We start from the raw sequence: 18550 nt of genomic DNA, 5'->3' as shown, positions 1-18550 counted from the left end.
TGAAGAAAGTGCTGCGAAGTGGATTAAAGTGCAAGAAAGCCTTCAAAGTCCCTGCTGATGTGCTGGAACACAAAGAAGGCCCCCATGAATCAACTCTAACTGAAAGGTAGGACTAAAGTCTGAATTTATGAAAATCTATCTGTAAGGAGTTTAATTAATTTAATATCCCTTTTATAATGTGAATAGATTCATTCATTCATTCCTTATGCATTCACTCACTCACTCATTCATCCATTCATTCATTATTCATTCATTCATGAGATTGAGGGCATAAACTATAACACAGTAAATTAAACATTGTCACTAATGCCAGCTTGTAGTAGAGTAATAAGTCTTTAACAACTAATCTCGGAGCTGCCTGCGAAAACTTACTGGGAAAAAGTGCTCCGATCGCGGGGCCTAGGTACTCGTGGTAAAGTGAAGCCGCGGTCTCAATTAATAAGCAGCTTATTCGCGAACGCGGAGCCGCGGATCATCTCCGCGGGGGGGGGGGGAGGCTGTACATAGTGCCGTCTGTAGCGGTCGTTTACAGACCCCGAGAACAGGAGAACAATGGAGGGATATCGATCGCTCTTTACCGCGAGTACCTAGGCCCCGCGGTCGGAGCACTTTTTCCCGGTAAGTTTTCTCAGGCAGCTCCGAGATTTGTTGTTAAAGACTTATTACTCTACAAGCTGGCATTAGTGACAATGTTTAATTGACTGTGTTATAGTTTAAGCCCTCAATTTCATGAATGAATAAATGAGTGAGTGAGTGAATGAATAAGGAATGAATTAATTTATTCACATTATAAAAGGGTGCAATTAAATTAATTAAACTCCATACAGATAGATTGTCATAAATTCAGACTTTAGTCTTACCTTTCAATTAGAGTCGATTCATGGGGGCCTTCTTTGTGTTCCAGCACATCAGCAGGGACTTTGAAGGCTTTCTTGCACTTTAATCCACTTTGTAGCACTTTCTTCAGCCTTTTTAATGCTTTCCCCACTAAATACCTGCTGCAAGTTTCCACGACATTTATTCCACAGAACAACACATCGGAATCTCCAGTAAAACAGGCATCTGTGAAGCCCCCTCAGCCATGTTGTGTGCTAGCCTGAAACAAAGCGCGTGATTGGCCAACTGGCAGACAACTCAATGTTAAATGTGCTTTGATTGGACTAAAAAAAAATCCCGAACTTTTTCCGTTTTTTCTCTAATTTAATAAAAAATGTGCAAGTCTTCTTCATATCGAGTTTCAGGGGTGATTTATATAAATTATTTTACACAATATGTGAAAATTTCATGTAGTTTGGTGACTTGGGTCACAAAACTGCAGAATAAAGCTCCTCGGCCCACAGCCTAAATATAAACATGAACGACACTGTGACTGGGGCAAAATAGAATTCTATTTCAGTTATAGTGCAACTGACACCTTAAGTTTGGTTCCAACTCCATCAGTTCCAGAGACTAGGATTGGATCAGAGTATCCAGCTGCCTTTAAGTCAAAGCTGCCAGCAAATCCTCCAAGCTCAGCGTTACAGCCTAGGAAGAAAGAAAGAAAAAAACTTCTCATTATTGGAAATTTCAATTTCCACTTTGGCCCACTTCACATCAATGCCTAAACAGAGCATTAAAATGTGTCTTCATTACTTTGCCTTTTCATAAGTAACTTAGTTACAAAAGCTTGAGAAGGAACTGTAGATGCTGGAAAATCGAAGGTAGACAAAAATGCTGGAGAAACTCAGCGGGTGAGGCAGCATCTATGGAGTGAAGGAAATAGGTGACGTTTCAGGTCGAGACCCTTCTTCAGTCTGAAGGAATATAGAAGGATGAGAGGATATCTTATAGAAACATGTAATATTCTTAAGGGATTGGACAGGAAAAATGTTCCCCATGTTGGGAGAATCCAGAACCAGGGATGGGGAAAAATGTTTTCACCCAGAGAATTGTGAATCTGTGGAATTCTCTGCCACAGAAGGCAGTGGAGGCCAATTCACTGGATGTTTTCAAGAGAGATAGATTTAGCTCTTAAGGCTAACGGAATCAAGGGATATGAGGGAAAAAACAGGAACGGGGTTCTGAATTTGGATGATCAGCCATGGTCACATTGATTGGCAGTGCTGGCTCGAAGGGCCAAATGGCCTACTCCTGCACCTATTTTCTATTACCTTTCGGGAGAAGATTTGTCACCGAGGGGTCACATGAAATCTGCCCCCATATTCAACACCTTGGAACTCATTAGATCTCCCCTACGAAACACGGGCACACGTTTACTCAAATAGCAAAGTGACTTTTATTCCTCATCAATATAAATTATCATAATTTCCTCCAATCTCTCCTCAACAATATATAGTCAAAAACTACTGTTTTCCACTGCTGGCCTGCAGTATCACAGCATTACAGCGGCAGAGACCCGGGTTCAATCCTGACCCCAGGTGCTGTCTGTGTGGAGTTTGCATGCTCTCTCTGTAACTGCGTGGGTTTCCTCCGCGTACTCCGGTTTCCTCCCACGTCCCAAAGATTGCCGGTTTGTAGGTTAATTGGCCTCTGTAAATTGCTCCTAGTCTGGAGGGATTGGATGCAAAAGTAGGATAACATAGAACTAGTATGAATGGGTGGTTGATGGTCAGCATGGACTTGGTGAGCCAAAGAACTTGTTTGCACACTGCATCTCTAAACTAAACTCTGCCATTTTCAGAGCTTTGTATATATTCATTTGCCGATCCTCAGAAAATGACTTTATTTCATTTTTCAAAAAAAGCAATCAAATCATATAAACATACTGATTTCCCCATTGATGTCATCCTTTTCTCAGCATTTGTACTTGAGATGGCTATAATGCAATCTTGATATTATTCTCCCTGTGACCTGTGTGGGTTTTCTCTGAGATCTTCGGTTTCCTCCCACACTCCAAAGGTATATAGGTAAATTAGCTCTGTAAATGTATAAATTGCCCCTAATGTGTGTAGGATAGTGTTAACATGCTGGGATCGCTGGTCGGCGTGGATCTGGTGGGCCGAAGGGCCTGCTTCCGCGCAGTATCTCTAAGCTAAACAAAATACATTTGCCACACACACAGAAGTTTATGGTGTGTAAGAAGGAACTGCAGATGCTGGTTTAAATAGAAGATAGACACAAAAAGCTGGAGTAACTCAGTGGGACAGGCAGCATCTCTGGAGAGAAGGAAGTGGTGACGTTTCTGGACAAGACCCTTCTTCAGTCTCGACACAAAACGTCACCCATCCCTTCTCTCCAGAGAGGCTGCCTGTCCCGCTGAGTTACTCCAGCTTTTTGTGTCGATCTCTGAAGTTGATGGTGATGTTCGATTCATGTCGAGACACAAGCTTACCTGGTCGGGACGTCGCTGCTGCAAGTGGTTTAATTGAATGGACTAATGCATTTCCAGCCACAATATCAACTCCACTGTCTTTGTATGTCAATCCTCTGTAGAGAGAAGTTGGTACATTTAAAGGGCAAGTTCAGCAGGTTATACAGAGAAGTATAAACCATTTCAAAATTCATCCTTTATTGACATGAAGTTATATCTGCAGAGATATCTGCGGCGTTTAATCCATAAAGCTCTACCCTGCCACTTCACGTATCCCATCCACCACAAGAGATTATAGGCAAGAAACAACAATTTTCTCCAGTTTATTCAGGAGTTCTGCAGCCAAATGCAGCAGCTTCACAACTGGCCTGACCAGATTCAGCTAACTCAACAAGGTTGGAGAAATTCTCAGGTTAGTTTAGTCAGCAGAGCTCAAAAGCACATAACATGCCCACATTATATAATTTATAAAATACCTACTGTTAAATCATCTTTTGCATTAAATAGTCTTCAGTTTTGCATTCCTTTCATTTCCAAAAAATCTTGGAAACATAGAAAAATAGGTGCAGGAGTAGGCTATTTGGCCCTTCGAGCCAGCACTGTCATTCAATATGATCGTGGCTGATCATCTAAAATCGGTACCCCGTTCCTACTTTTTTCCCCCAATCACTTGATTCCTTTAGCCCCAAGAGCTAAATCTAACCCTCTAACCTTGCATTGATGTACACATCTAAGCACCATAGCGAGTTGTGTTGAATTGGAAAGAATGTTTGCGTAATTTACAGAGCAAACTTCTCTTTAATACAACATGAAGCAGATGTCTACTGAGAAAGTATTTATTTACATTTAGTCACAAACCTGGATTGTTTTATGAAGGCAATCGCTCGATGTGCAATATCCTTTCTGTAAACAGCATCAAGGAACTGAATAATTTCTACCCCTTTATTGGCTTCTTCTACTGCCCTGATCAGGTCCTTATTGATCGCAGTTACAGCAAGAACTCGACCACCACTGGTGACAACTTTCCCATCCTTTTGTGCTGTACCTGCATGGAACACTTGCATGCCCAGATCCTTTGCAAGTGATAAACCTTAAAAATAAATAAATACAGTCTTAGGTCAAAGTAGAACGTTGCTGTTCATTGGCACAAACTATATATGTGGCACTCTCTTCGTATTCCCCTTGTGCCAAGCCCAAGACTCCTCCTTCTCTAGGAAACTAAACTTCTCCCTTCCATCAGTCTTGCCTTTCCCATCTTGCAAATATTATTTTTAATCTTCCTTCCACTTAGTGTCGTAGAGTTACAAAGCGTGGAAACAGTACCTCCCGCCCAACTTATCCATGCCAACCAAGTTATCCAACCAAGTCAGTCCCATTTGCCCGCGCCTGGTCAATATCCATCCAGACCTTCCCTGTCCATGTAAGTGTCCACGTATCTTTTAAACAGTACTCGCCTCTCGTCCAATATACACACCACCCTCCAGATGAAACAGTTGCCCCTCAGGTCCCTTTTAACCTTTCCCCTCTCAAACCTATGCCTACTAGTTTTGGACCCCCCCTACCCTGGGGCAAGACTGTGGTTATTCACCTTATCTATACCCCTTGTGATTTTCTATACATGTATAAAAATTATCCCTTAACCCCTTGCATTCAAAGGAAAAAAGACCTAGCCTATGCAGTCTCCTCTTATAACTGAAATTTTCCAGTCCCGGTAACATCCTTATTTATTTTGCACAACGTCCAGCTTAGTGACATTATCCTATTCCTGGCTGATCAGAACTGTACACTAAATGTGGCCTTACTAACATCTTGTATAGCTGTAGCATGATGTCCCCACTGCTCTATTCAATACCCTGACCAATGAAGGCAAGCATTCCAAGTACCTTCTTCACCACTCTGTCTACCTGCAACCCAACTTTCAAGGAATTATGTACTTGTATCCATAGGTATCTCTGTCTTACAATAATCCCCAGGTCCCTACCATTTACTTTGTCCTGTCGTGGTTTGCCTTACCAAAATGCAATCCAAATTGAAGTCCATCTGCCATTAAATAGTACATAGCACACTTCAAATCAAACTATTGGGTCCAAGTCAAGAATAGTTAATTCTGCTCTTCTACATTCAGGAAAAAAAAGTGGTAAGAGACGGTATTTTGTGTCTATCTTCAGCAAGAGACAGTAACTAAGATCAGCAGATTATGCTTAGTGATCAAGCCCGATTGATACATAGCTTGTGTGACACAGTTCATCATGCTTTCTCTATAGCAGGGGTTGGCAACCTTGTTCTGCATCGGGGCCAGGACACGTCTGTGAGCGGATGACGGGCCACATCCATCATGTGTACACATGGATCCCGCCCCCATCCCGCCCCGGATGGCAGGCATCAAATCACGTGTTCACAGAAGGTAGACAAAAATGCTGGAGAAACTCAGCGGGTGAGGCAGCTTCATGCAATCCTTGCATGTCTCACCCGCTTTTTCTCCAGCATTTTTGTCTACCTTCGATTTTTCCAGCATCTGCAGTTCTTTCTTAAACGTGTTCACAGAAGGTGCGCGGCGGCCGTGCCGGCGGCTTTGCGCAGGATGCGGTACAGCTAGAGCTCGGCTGCGATCGGCAGACTGGATGATAACGGGGGAAAAAAAAAAATCTGTCTGCAGGCCAGATGATTTCGGGTTACGGGCCGCATTCGGCCCAAGGGCCGTAGGTTGCCGACCCCTGCTCTATAGCATGATAGTCAGATTGCTGTAGCAGAAAGGCATGTAGTTAATGACCTTTAAGAGAAAGGGGTTGGCAGTCCCTCCACTTTCCACCATTATCTCTCCCTTGGATTGCTCATTTATCCAGTAAATAGCTGAGTCATTAGGACTAATCTTCTGATAAAGATGATATGGGCAAAATCCAAAAGGTACCTGTGGAGCTTTACAGACACCAGTCCTTAAGGAATAATTGAAATGACAACTGAAACTCAAATAATATTTTTGCTTCACCAGAAGTCCATCTTATTTTATGTTAGAATTTTTTTCTTTTCATCCATACATTAAATGAAAATGATTAATTAATTGAAAATATAATGTAAATAAAGCAAACTAATTTGGAGAAACACAAAGCGTTTTGAAATGTGAACCTATTACACGGACTTCAAATATATATATATTTGACATACAAGTAAAAAGCTTTGTAACATAACCATAGTTTTTGTCCCATATTATACACAGATCTTTCCCTCCAGTTCATTCCCCAAAGAGCTACGATATCATAGCTGAAAAGAGGAGAGGGTGCAACATTTTTTTTTACTGGTCATAGCACAGACATTTTAGTGGTTTTACCTGTGATCTCACGGCCCTTTGAGTAGCTGCCTGGATATCCACCGCTGGCCATAACCACAGTCACGGCTGTACTGGTTCCCAACCAAGAAGGCATGGCTTTAGAGAGCTTGCCATCTAAAGTTGCTTGTATCAATTCATATAAATCACTGCTTAATAAAGGAAGAATGACCTAAAACACAAAGGTCAAATAGGAGAATTTCAGACAAGAATAATAATTGTATATTGAAACAACATTCCACATGCGTCAAAGAATGATCTTCACAAAGAGACAAGATAACAGAAACATAACCTGACATTCTGGATCACCAAAGCGACAATTGAATTCCAGCACTTTAGGTCCTTCTTGTGTCAACATCAACCCTGCATACAGTATCCCTGTAAACAAAGGTGGAAAAGAAGTGGTTTGGTTTAGAAGATCTTTTCGTTAAATCTAATTGGTACCCCAGTAGGCCTGATCACCTCAGAACATCACTACTGAAATAATTATGAAGTGCCAATAATGGTTGGAGGAAGCTTGCAATGGAGTCGTACTTGTTAGCATTTTTACAACTAAAACGTTTTGGAAGATTGAACCATTCACAATATAAAAGGCCAAAAATTAACATGCAACCTCATTAACTATATAGATTGATTCTCCACAGTTATGAGACAGCTTTGTTTGCAAAATTGCAAGAGCTTTACCACAATAACATCTGTAAGGGAAACCGGTCCAAACTAACTTTGAAAGTTAGTCCAAAAGAAACGAAGGGTGGAAATTAGGATTGTCGTAACAAGGTTCTGAAGAAAGGACCCGACCAGAAATGTCACCTGTCCATATTTTCCAGGGATGCTGCCTGACTGTTGGGTTATACCAGCACTTCCGTTTTAAAATCTTGACAAGAGTTCAGTGCCATATAACAAATGCAAAAAGAAGTGATTTGGTTCTGGCTCACACTGTTCAATGTTATTGACAATGACAACTGAAACTCAAAAATAATTTTGGCTTCATCAGTTCAGCTTATTTTATGTTCCAATTTATTCCTTTCATTCATACATTAAATGAAAATGTCTCATTAATTGAAAATATAATGTAAATAAAGCAGGCTAATTTAGAGATAAACACAAAGATTTTTGAAACGTGAATCTATTACATTGTGTTCTACTTGTTGCCTGAACAGTGGCGGAAGTTCCACTGGTTGCGGTTGTGGGCGTAGTGGCCGATTTTCCTTGCTCTAGCTCATGAACAAGCCAGTACCTGAAGCACCATGTGATGCAAGATCAGCTTAATCAGCACAACGCGCAATAAAATTCAGACCCTTTTAGCTCATTCATATAAAAGGGAAGTGGCTTTACTTGCTGTGAACTTCAATGCACACCAGTGAACAAATTAAAGTAACGCTCACCAGTGTAAGGAATTCCTTCTCGTCTCATGCCATCAATTGTTTTCTGAAGAATATTTTCCTTGATGTTCTGAAGAATATTTTTGGAAACCTAAAAAGCCACACCCAACAAAGAACAATGTTTTTAAAATCTAAAAATATAAGAAGGAATAAGAGGATGGTCAGCTACCAATTAATATTCCAGGTGTAAGCCCTCAAAGCCCACTGCCCCTTTGAACCCCACAAATAACGGTAAATATAGTCAATAGTGTGCAGGAATAGGCAAGTTTATGTCATAACATTCAGAAACTGATCTCAATTCCTCCCTACACTAGATAATTAAATAACTAGCCAATATCACCGCATCCTCACGGAAGGCTGGTGAACGAATGGTGCAGAAGAATTAATTTTGAGGAAAGTTATTTCAACTTAAAACACAACTGTGATTGGCAGCATCTTTCTTTAATTGATAACATATGAAGTAAATAAGCTAAGTGTATCACTTAAGGCAGGGGAAAGGTGTGCAAATATCAGTTGAGGGAAATCAAGTGAATGATGTCGGTCCAGGGTTGGATTTTAATAGACTTGCACTTACTGAAGGGAATTTTAGAAGGGAATGACAGTAAATATTTTGCACAAGTAACTAAGGACACGCTTACCTATTTATGTGCTAGGCGCAAAGGAAAATAAACCAAAGCCTACAAATTGGTGTCTGTTATAAAAAAGTGCAGATGATTTTGTAGTTGGCACCAAAGACAATTTTGGTTGTAGGTCTATCATTAGGGAATTTAAGAACACCCAGGGCCTATGAGATGACTCAACCGATTGCCGATTGAATACTTTCCAAATATGCCAAGTGTAGAACTGGGGCAGATTCTGAGGGATTATAGTGAGCAAGAAGGGTTGGCCATCTGATTACAGAGTCTGGAAATTGAGATGAGAGGTCAACTGCGATCCATTTCAGAAGTAAGCAACCATCAGAGGCAAGGCACACAAAAACAGAGCATCATATCTAACTTTAAGATCCCAGGAAAGAATACAGGAAAGAAGGTTCACCAGACTGATTCCTGGGATGGCAGGACTTTCATATGAAGAAAGACTGGATAGACTCGGCTTGTACACGCTAGTATTTAGAAGATTGAGGGGGGGGATCTTATAGAAACTTACAAAATTCTTAAGGGGTTGGACAGGCTAGATGCAGGAAGATTGTTCCCGATGTTGGGGAAGTCCAAGGGGACACAGTTTAAGGATAAGAGGGAATTCTTTTAGGACCGAGATGAGAAAATCATTTTTTACACAGAGAGTGGTGAATCTGTGGAATTCTCTGCCGCAGAAGGTGGTTGAGGCCAGTTCATTGGCTGTATTTAAGAGAGAGTTAGATGTGGCCCTTGTGGCTAAAGGGATCAGGGGATATGGAGAGAAGAGAGGTATGGGATATTGATTTGGATGATCAGCCATGATCATATTGAATGGCGGTGCAGGCTCGAAGGGCCGAATGGCCTACTGCTGCACCTATTTTCCATGTTTCTATACGTTAGAACAGAAATCAATGTAATTGGCCTAAACTAGGCAGTAATCACCAATGAGCAGGAGGATTTCTGATGACATTCAAAGTTGGTGATGGTGATAAACAGTTTGAACGTCATCACTATAGAGGAAAGGTTGAGGGAGAAGATCCTTAGTTCACCCCATGATCTAGACTGGCAGGGCAGGGAAGCACACCATCTTAAATATACAAGCTTGCTGTTAGAAATGTTATAATCTAGCACTCCCTGTTTAATGTACTTTCCAGTAATTGTTTACCTACGATCAAAGCACCAGGCTAAGATTGCAAGCCACGATAAATCAATGTTAATGTACACTGGACATTTTAAACAGGGATTCATTGTCTAAATCATTTTAATTAATTTTCTTCTCCGAGGAGAAGTTTTTTATGAATATTGGTAATGCATTTCACAGAACACTCTTTCAGAAGAACAATCAAATAGTCAAAACTATTGTAAAGTACTAAAGAAGAATGAACAAAAACTATGGTAAAATTACCTGAGGAACTGGACAATAAGCTCCCATTCCGCCAGTGTTAGGCCCCTGGTCTCCATTCAATAAGCGCTTGTGATCTTGACTTGGTGGCATGCAGGCGATTGTAACACCATCACTAAAACACAGGCACTGCAAAACATCATCAGAATTGCATTTTAAGTACTGGAGAACAAGATTTCAACTATCTGGAAAAACAACCTGCTACACAAAATCCTAGTCAAAATCCTAGGCTGTGTTGTCAAATAAATCACTCATTTGTAATGCAAAGAGAAAAATGTCAGTGTTGCTTCAATCTATTTTTCAACTTTGTGGAGCAGAGGGAACAAGGATTAATCAGAAAAGTGTTTTTTTATCTATTTTCAATCATGTCTGTTATAATCAAAAACTGAACACTTAATGAAATCAACGGATCCTGGATGGATTTTCTAGAGTTTTTTTCTGCTCTTTCGATATCCATATTAGTTTTTGTATAGCCAAACAATATTAAGTAGAGGTGTGTTTTCAGGTATTTAGATCCAAGTAGCAACAACCACCTCATGCGAAGTGGCCTCAATGTAAAGCAACAAACCTCTGGTTTGTACCTCTCCACACCTTCCAGAAATCAGCAATTTATCATCTAGAGCATCCCTGGCAAGGTTATTCTGTCTAGCACCACAGATGTATTGGACCATTTCGCATTCTGACATGTGTTTGGGTTGGGCCTTCCAAATGTACATTGGCCAATGATACAAAGAACTTTAACAGTGTGTCTTCCAACCCAATGTTAATTAAACATAGGAACACAACAATATGATGAACTCATCAAAAATACTGAAAGTAAATGTTCATTAATTTACTCATGATGACTTGGATAGATCTAATAAGCAAGTGTATTCAACGATGAGATCAAATGAAGCTTTGTATATTATGCAATATTATTTAGAAAGTCAGATTCAGAAGTGGAAGCTACATCTTGAAAGACAGCCAAAAATATCCAGGGCAGCTCCACAAATCCCACTTATTGGTAGCAAACTTAAATAATTTCACAGTAATCCCTGTCAAATAAATGTCATTTCAGATTCTTAAGTGAGTGATCTTCAACTAGTAGATCAATATAGATCCAAAGGAAGCAGGCAGTGAGAGGATACAACTTAAGCTCCAGCTTAGGGGGACCGCTGAAAGCGTTGGGGGACCCATGTCGCCGAGAACGAAGAGGGCTGCCGATAACAAAGGGGGACTCAGTGGGGGCTGCTTACGACCACCTGCGGCGGCAGGCCTGGTTTACCGCTGCGAGAAGATAAGACTGCACCAAGAACATCTGAAAGGTTGTCGGTGCCAGAAACATGACGGCTCTTTACCTAATGCCTAGGTGAAGTCTGCTGTATGATTTTACCAGATTCTTTGTCTACCAAAGAATTTCACTGTACCTTGGTTCATGTGACAATGAAGCATCATTGAATTTGGACGGACAACTGGATTAAACCTGGTAGCAAGAACATAAAAATGATTTTAAACAACTGGCTGGTGACAAAAGATGCAAGCTTTACTCACTGATACTTCTTCTCCCTCGAGCAGCTCTTCCACAACTACAGTTTCACCCGCAGAACCAAACGCCTTTTCCTTTTGGAGAGAAAAACTTCAGTTACAATTAGCAAGACTGAAAACTTCACATACAGATAAATGCCCAAGAGAAGATCACAAAAGGAATATTTAGTCAGGATTGTTATTTTCAATCAATGAAAGACAGCTATGTAGAAGGATAAAACCTAATACAAACGTCAATAGTTACATACTTGCATAATATCCTTGACTGCTTTGCAAGCCTCTTCTTTGTTAGCTGCGACAATAACACCTTTCCCAGCTGCCAGCCCACTAGCTTTCACTACCAGAGCAGGGAAATTGGCACTAAAAGAAAAGTAACAATCATTTCATTGCAAGACATGGGGTGAAGATTTTTCTCTGCTCCGTTCACAATTTTCCCTGTGTAAGTAGTGATAGGAAAGTATTATATTACACATTAATATGGAAAAATGAAAGCTAAAGCGCATCATCCATTGATCACTGAGACTTTTGACGAGGCTAGTTTCATTGCAATGTATTAGTATAGTAATTTAATTGTCACGTGTACCAAGGTACAGTGAAACTCATTTTTGTATACAGTTTAGTACAAGTATCACTATGCATACGCACTTAGATACATATTAGATAAGCATCTCAGCTACAGTACGAGTGTATAGCAGTAGTACACCGATACTGGTGGGCCTGATCTCAGACAATGATGAGAGGGCCTACCGGGAGGAGGTGGCTGATCTAGCACTCTGGTGCCAGGAGAACAGCCTCCTCTTGAACATCAAAAAAACAAAGGAGCTGATCATGGACTTTAGGAGGGCACATCATCCGAGGACGTACACTCCATTGAGTATAAATGGGGATCCTGTGGATAGGGTGAACTGTTTTAAATATCTGGGAGTCCACATCTCTGAGGATATGACATGGTCATTACACGCCTCAGCACTGGTGAGTAAGGCAAGGCAGCGCCTTTACCACCTCAGGCAATTGAGGAAATTCAGAGTGTCTCCAAGGATCATCCAGTGCTTCTACGCAGCGGCGGTGGAAAGCATCTTGTCCGGGAACATTACCATTTGGTTCGGGAATTGCTCTGCCAAGGACAAGAAGGCTCTGCAGAGAGTAGTGCGTTCGGCCGAACGCACTATGGGAACTTCACTCACCCCCCTGCAGGAACTATACAACAGGAGGTGCAACTCCAGAGCAAACAAAATCATGAGAGACCTCTTCCACCCCTGCAACAGACTGTTCCAGCCGCTACGGTCAGGCAAACGCCTCCGTTGCCATGCAGTGAGAACGGAGAGGTTGAGAAGGAGTTTCTTCCCAGAGGCAATTCGGACTGTAAACGCCTTTCTCACCAGGGACTAACTGTACAGAACGTTTTTCCTTCTATTATTTATTATGTAAAATAATATGTCTGTTATGATTGTGTTTATAATTTGTTTGGTTGTTTTGTTGTTCCGCGAGCATTGCCACTTTCATTTCACTGCACATCTCGTATGTGTATGTGGCAAATAAACTTGACTTGACTTGACTTGACTATTGGAACTTCAAACAATTTCCTTCAATGTGTTTGTTAATTAAAACTTGTTTCTAAACACTGACAAAATGCTGGAGGCAAGCATTCAGATCAATGTACGCACTGTTATTTGAAGCACTGAACTTGCCCTGGTACAGCATCCACTAAATGGTAGAGGGTCAGTCACATGCCATATTAACAGTAAAACCTTATTCATGCTCCCACCACCTGAACAAAGGACACTCTTACCGCTGGATGAAGCTACATGCTTCCCCAGAGTCAGTAAATGCTTTCCATCTAGCAGTAGGAATATCGTGTCGATCCAAGAAGTCTTTAGCAAAATGCTTGCTGGCTTCCAATTGTGTTGCCTTTGCCGAGGGGCCAAAACATCTCACTCCAGCAGCCGTCAAGTCGTCCACGATTCCTGAAGAACACAAGGGATCAGGAAAGAAAGAGATGGTGAGCACTGCTATCTGAAAGATATCAAACAGGCGTTTAAATATTATTCTTCAATGTTTTTGTTCTCCTCCTCCAAATAGACCAACTTTGACCCGAAACGTCACCCATTCCTTCTCTCCAGAGATGCTGCCTGTCCCTCCAGCTTTTTGTGTCTATCTTCAGACCAACTTATACTTATGTGGGGTAGGGGTAGAGGGGGTGAAGGGACATCCAACGTCTATACTTCTCTGTGTAGGAAGGAACTGCAGATGGTGGTTTACACTGAAGATAGACACAAAATGCTGGAGTAACTCAGCGGGACAGGCAGCATCTCTGGATAGAAGGAATGGGTGACGTTTCGGGTCGAGACCCTTCTTCCGACCTATACTTCACTTCCTGTTCACTTTCGTGCAATATAAACATCAGTGGCTTGGCCAGATTTAATGCCCATCATTAATTCCCATTGTTCAGTCATGCTTTAGAGCAGATAAGCGTGTTAAAAAAATACATTTCTGATCCAGAATTTCTTCACAAACAAGAGTCTTTTAAATTCCAGTTTTAGTAACTAACTTGAATTTACAGTGCTCTCCACAATGTTTGGGCCAAAGACCCATCATTTATTTATTTGCCTCTGTACTCCACAATTTGAGATTTGTAATAGAAAAAAAATCACATGTGGTTAAAGTGCACATTGTCAGATTTTAATAAAGGCTACTTTTATACATTTTGGTTTCACCATACAAATTACAACTGTGTTTATACGTAGTCCCCCCCATTTCAGGGCACCATAAAGTTAGGGCACAGCAATGTCATGTAAATGAAAGTAGTCATGTTTAGTATTTTGTTGCAAATTCTTTGCATGCAATGACTATTTGAAGTCTGCGATTCATGTACATCACCAGTTGCTGGACGTCTTCTATGGTGATGTTCTGCCAGGCCTGTATTGCAGCCATCTTAAGCTTATGCTTGTTTTGGGGGCTAGTCTGCTTCAGTTTTCTCTTCAGCATATAAAAGGCATGCTCAATTGGGTTCAGATCGGGTGATTGACTTAGCCACTCAAGAATTGAGCATTTTTTAGCTTTGAAAAACTCCTTTGTTGCTTTAGCAGTATGTTTGGGATCATTGTCTTGCTGTAAAATGAACTGCCGGCCAATGAGTTTTGAGGCATTTGATTGAACTTGAAAAGATAGGATGTCAAGTCAAGTCAAGTCAAGTTTATTTGTCACATACACATACGAGATGTGCAGTGAAATGAAAGTGGCAATGCTCACGGAATGTTGTGCAAAAGACAAACAACCAAACAAATTATAAACACAATCATAACACACACATTCTTTTACATAATAAATAATGGAAGGAAAAACGTTCTGTAGAGTTAGTCCCTGGTGAGATAGGCGTTTACAGTCCGAATTGCCTCTGGGAAGAAACTCCTTCTCAACCTCTCTGTTCTCACCGCATGGCAACGGAGGCGTTTGCCTGACCGTAGCAGCTGGAACAGTCCGTTGTGTCTACACACTTCAGAACTCATTATGCTACCACCATCAGCAGTTGTATCATCAATGAAGTTAAGTGAGCCAGTATTTTCAGCAGCCATACATGCCCAGGCCATAACACCCCCACCACCGTGTTTCACAGATGAGGTGATTTGCTTTGGATCTTGGGCAGTTCCTTCTCTCCTCCACACTTTGCTCTTGCCATCACTCTGATACAAGTTGATCTTCGTCTCATCTGTCCACAAGACCCTTATCTAGAACTGTGGTTGCTCTTTTAAGTACTTCTGGGCAAACTATAACCCTCAAGGGGTTATTTTAACCAGTTAAAACAAATATATAAAAAAAACTCAAACCTGATCCTGACTTGCCCCTAAACCACACACGTCCGCTTTCAGTGGAAGTATGGGAGAAGTGGTTGGGATTAGAATCTGCTATCCAACTAGTGAACCCGTGTGCCTCAGATTTAACCTGGGTTCCAAGTTGAACCCTGAGTGAGCTTCCTAGAAAATCAAATAAGGGAGGCGAGTACATGTTTGCATAAAGATTTAGTGCCAATACAGCAAGTATTTGGGGCCAGGAGGACTTGAAGGATTACCCGACTACCAATGCCATTATACCCCCTCCCATCCCTTATCTCCTAATCTGAGGAAAGACATTCTTGTCATAGAGGGAGTACAGAGAAGGTTCACCAGACTGATTCCTGGGATGGCAGGACTTTCATATGAAGAAAGACTGGATAGACTCGGCTTGTACACGCTATAATTTAGAAGATTGAGGGGGGATCTTATAGAAACTTACAAAATTCTTAAGGGGTTGGACAGGCTAGATGCAGGAAGATTATTCCCGATGTTGGGGAAGTCCAGAACTAGGGGTCACAGTTTAAAGATAAGAGGGAAGTCGTTTAGGACCGAGATGAGAAAATCATTTTTTACACAGAGAGTGGTGCATCTGTGTATTCTCTGCCACAGAAGATAGTTGAGGCCAGTTCATTGGCTATATTTAAGAGGGAGTTAGATGTGGCCCTTGTGGCTAAAGGGATCAGGGGGTATGGAGAGTAGGCAGGGATGGGATACTGAGTTGAATGATCAGCCATGATCATATTGAATGGCAGTGCAGGCTCGAAGGGCCGAATGGCCTACTCCTGCACCTATTTTCTATGTTTCTATGTTATCCCACCCACGGCCCAGATTATTTTTTGCCTTCGAACAGATTGTTCCAAAAAAAAATTATGGTGACCTCTCCACCCCACCTTGGACATATACAAGGCAAATGTGGAGATCATTGTATCAGCTTTGAACAGCACTAGTTCTGCAGTAGACAGACATTCAAAAGCTCAAACACTGATGTTTTACCTCATGGAAACTGTGCCTTCAACAAATACATTCCAGGTGGGAAACAGCTAAAATGGGAGTTTATATATTTTCCTAAATTGCACATGGTGAATATTTAATTTATCCCCAAATCAATCCCTACAATTTGTTTCCAGTACTTCTCCCTATAGTGCCTTTGAATAACCCAAGGCCCTTTTTTTAATGTATTGCATTGACTGTCCTTGTAGGGTTCAACTGGTTTACCTGGTTGAAATACTCTAAAGATAAAAAAAAGTCTTATTTTTTGTTAAACCTAGTAATCAGATTGCCTAAAAACAGGGCTGGAAGATAATCAATACCAAAACAAAAATTGCATGTCAGTAAATAAAAACTCAGCAGCAATTACACATCGTGCAGGATATTATTTGTATTCTACTATTCCCCAATATTTTCAGTACAAACTTATGAACATTTCAGCAAACTCTGAATAGAGCAATGATATTCAGCAGATCTACCAGAGATTATTTCAACACTAATTGGCAATTGAACAGTGTTGCAAGCTATGCGGCAGATAGCAAAACCATATCACAATGACCTATTGCTCTTGCTCAAGTGACCAGCTTTTCCTGAAGGTGATACCGCTCACAATCAATTATGTACCTTCACAGTGACTAGGTACAAGAGCACACATGCTATGATACTGTAGGGCAGCCAGACATTGTTTCAACACTCACAAATTGCCATTGTGGCTTTTAGGAATTGTTAAGTGGCCCTGGCCTCCGGTCTACCTTGCTGGAGACTTTTGAACTATCTTTAATCGGATGTTATTGGACTTCAATGTGATATCTTGCACTAAATGCTTCACCCTTTAGGGGCTGTCCCACTTGGGCGACCTAATTGGCGAGTTTAGAAGAGTTTGAAAAAAATGGCATGTAGAAAGACCTCCTTCGACTATGTTGAAGACCAGCTTTGACTAGCTGCGACCAACTTCGGGAAAATTGGACACCGAATAGTGGAGAGTGAAGACGACCTCCTTCAATCTCCTTCAACCTCCCTTCGACTGTGATAAAGATCATCTACCACTACCTTGGACTACCCTCGATTACCTACGACTAACATGCCGACCTACTACTGCACGACTAAACCTACAAGTAAAAAAAAGTATCGATTTTTTCCATGGCGACTTTTTTTACTCGCGGGCATTTTTTAACATATTGATAAAAACGCCACGAACTAGTTGAGGCATCGAGTACGCAAAGACCACTCTTGAGCACGAAGGAGAGTTACGAAGACCTCCTACGACCTCGTGTCGACTGTGCTGCGAGTACGAGTCGAGGGCAAACTCACCAGAACTCGCGGATTAGATCGCCCAAGTGGGACAGCCTCTTTAATCTGTGCACCGTGGGCGGCTTGATTGTATTCATGTATAGTCTTTTCTTTGACTGGATAGCATGCAAACAAAAGCCTTTCACTGTACACATGACGATAATAAACTAAACTGAGCTACTGAATTAGCCACTTTACCACCTACAAATGAGACAATTATAGTTGAGTGCTCAGCAATTTTCTGCAAAGACGAAGTCGTATTGAAGAGTAAGATAAGACTAATATTCTGTTTTCACCTGGAAACCTTTGCAGGCTGCTCCAGTGGAGGATCTACTATCATCTGATAGAATCGCCCAACGTATTATCCGATCTGATTGCATGCAAAAAGATTGAGGAACTTCAGTCAAATGCTACTGTCTTGTAGCTCAATTCCAGAGAGATTATGCTTACCTGCAGCAAGGGGAGCTTCTGGCCCAACCACCACCAGGCCAATGTTGTGGTCTTTGCAGTATTGGGCGAGAATCGCATGATTGCTGACAGAAACAGCTGCAATGATAAAATAAAAGACAGTTTGCACAATGCATGTGGAAATTTAACCTTTTGGAGAAACCTTTTGCAAAGTTGATCCTTTGAGTGTACAACTTATTGAATAAAACTGTGCATCATACTACTTCCTTCATACAGTCCCAATCTTTGATTTCAAACAAATTGATATGAAAAGATACCAAAAGTCACATGGACAGCTGCAAATCTTGTATGTTTGCGTCTTATAACATTGATTGATTATTCAAACTTCATTGTGCAAAGCCATTTCTAATGCAATTTGTAACATTTTAATATTAAAAATGACATTATGGTGGTAACATTGGTTCAGTTTGTCACATCG

At 41.1% G+C, this 18550-nt stretch overlaps 1 protein-coding gene across 2 annotated transcripts in view; it reads right to left on the bottom strand.

The window, feature by feature from the left end:
* Nucleotides 1–18550, bottom strand: part of gart (phosphoribosylglycinamide formyltransferase) — a 48288-nt gene that overhangs the window by 15130 nt on the left and 14608 nt on the right. For both annotated transcript variants that reach the window (XM_055645085.1, XM_055645083.1), the window contains exons 3-13: nt 18115–18210; nt 13347–13521; nt 11806–11917; nt 11564–11632; nt 10037–10162; nt 8018–8105; nt 6925–7010; nt 6636–6804; nt 4169–4400; nt 3332–3426; nt 1415–1524 (exon numbers count right to left, since the gene is read on the bottom strand). In XM_055645085.1, the coding sequence (XP_055501060.1) occupies nt 1415–1524; nt 3332–3426; nt 4169–4400; nt 6636–6804; nt 6925–7010; nt 8018–8105; nt 10037–10162; nt 11564–11632; nt 11806–11917; nt 13347–13521; nt 18115–18210 (1358 nt within the window). The remainder of the gene's footprint in view (nt 1–1414; nt 1525–3331; nt 3427–4168; nt 4401–6635; nt 6805–6924; nt 7011–8017; nt 8106–10036; nt 10163–11563; nt 11633–11805; nt 11918–13346; nt 13522–18114; nt 18211–18550) is intronic.

Source organism: Leucoraja erinacea, chromosome 13 (genome assembly GCF_028641065.1).
Source record: "Leucoraja erinacea ecotype New England chromosome 13, Leri_hhj_1, whole genome shotgun sequence".
Classification (NCBI taxonomy): Eukaryota; Metazoa; Chordata; class Chondrichthyes; order Rajiformes; family Rajidae; genus Leucoraja; species Leucoraja erinaceus.
The sequence above is the reverse complement of the archived record's forward strand: the minus strand, read 5'-3'. Positions and strand labels throughout refer to the sequence as shown.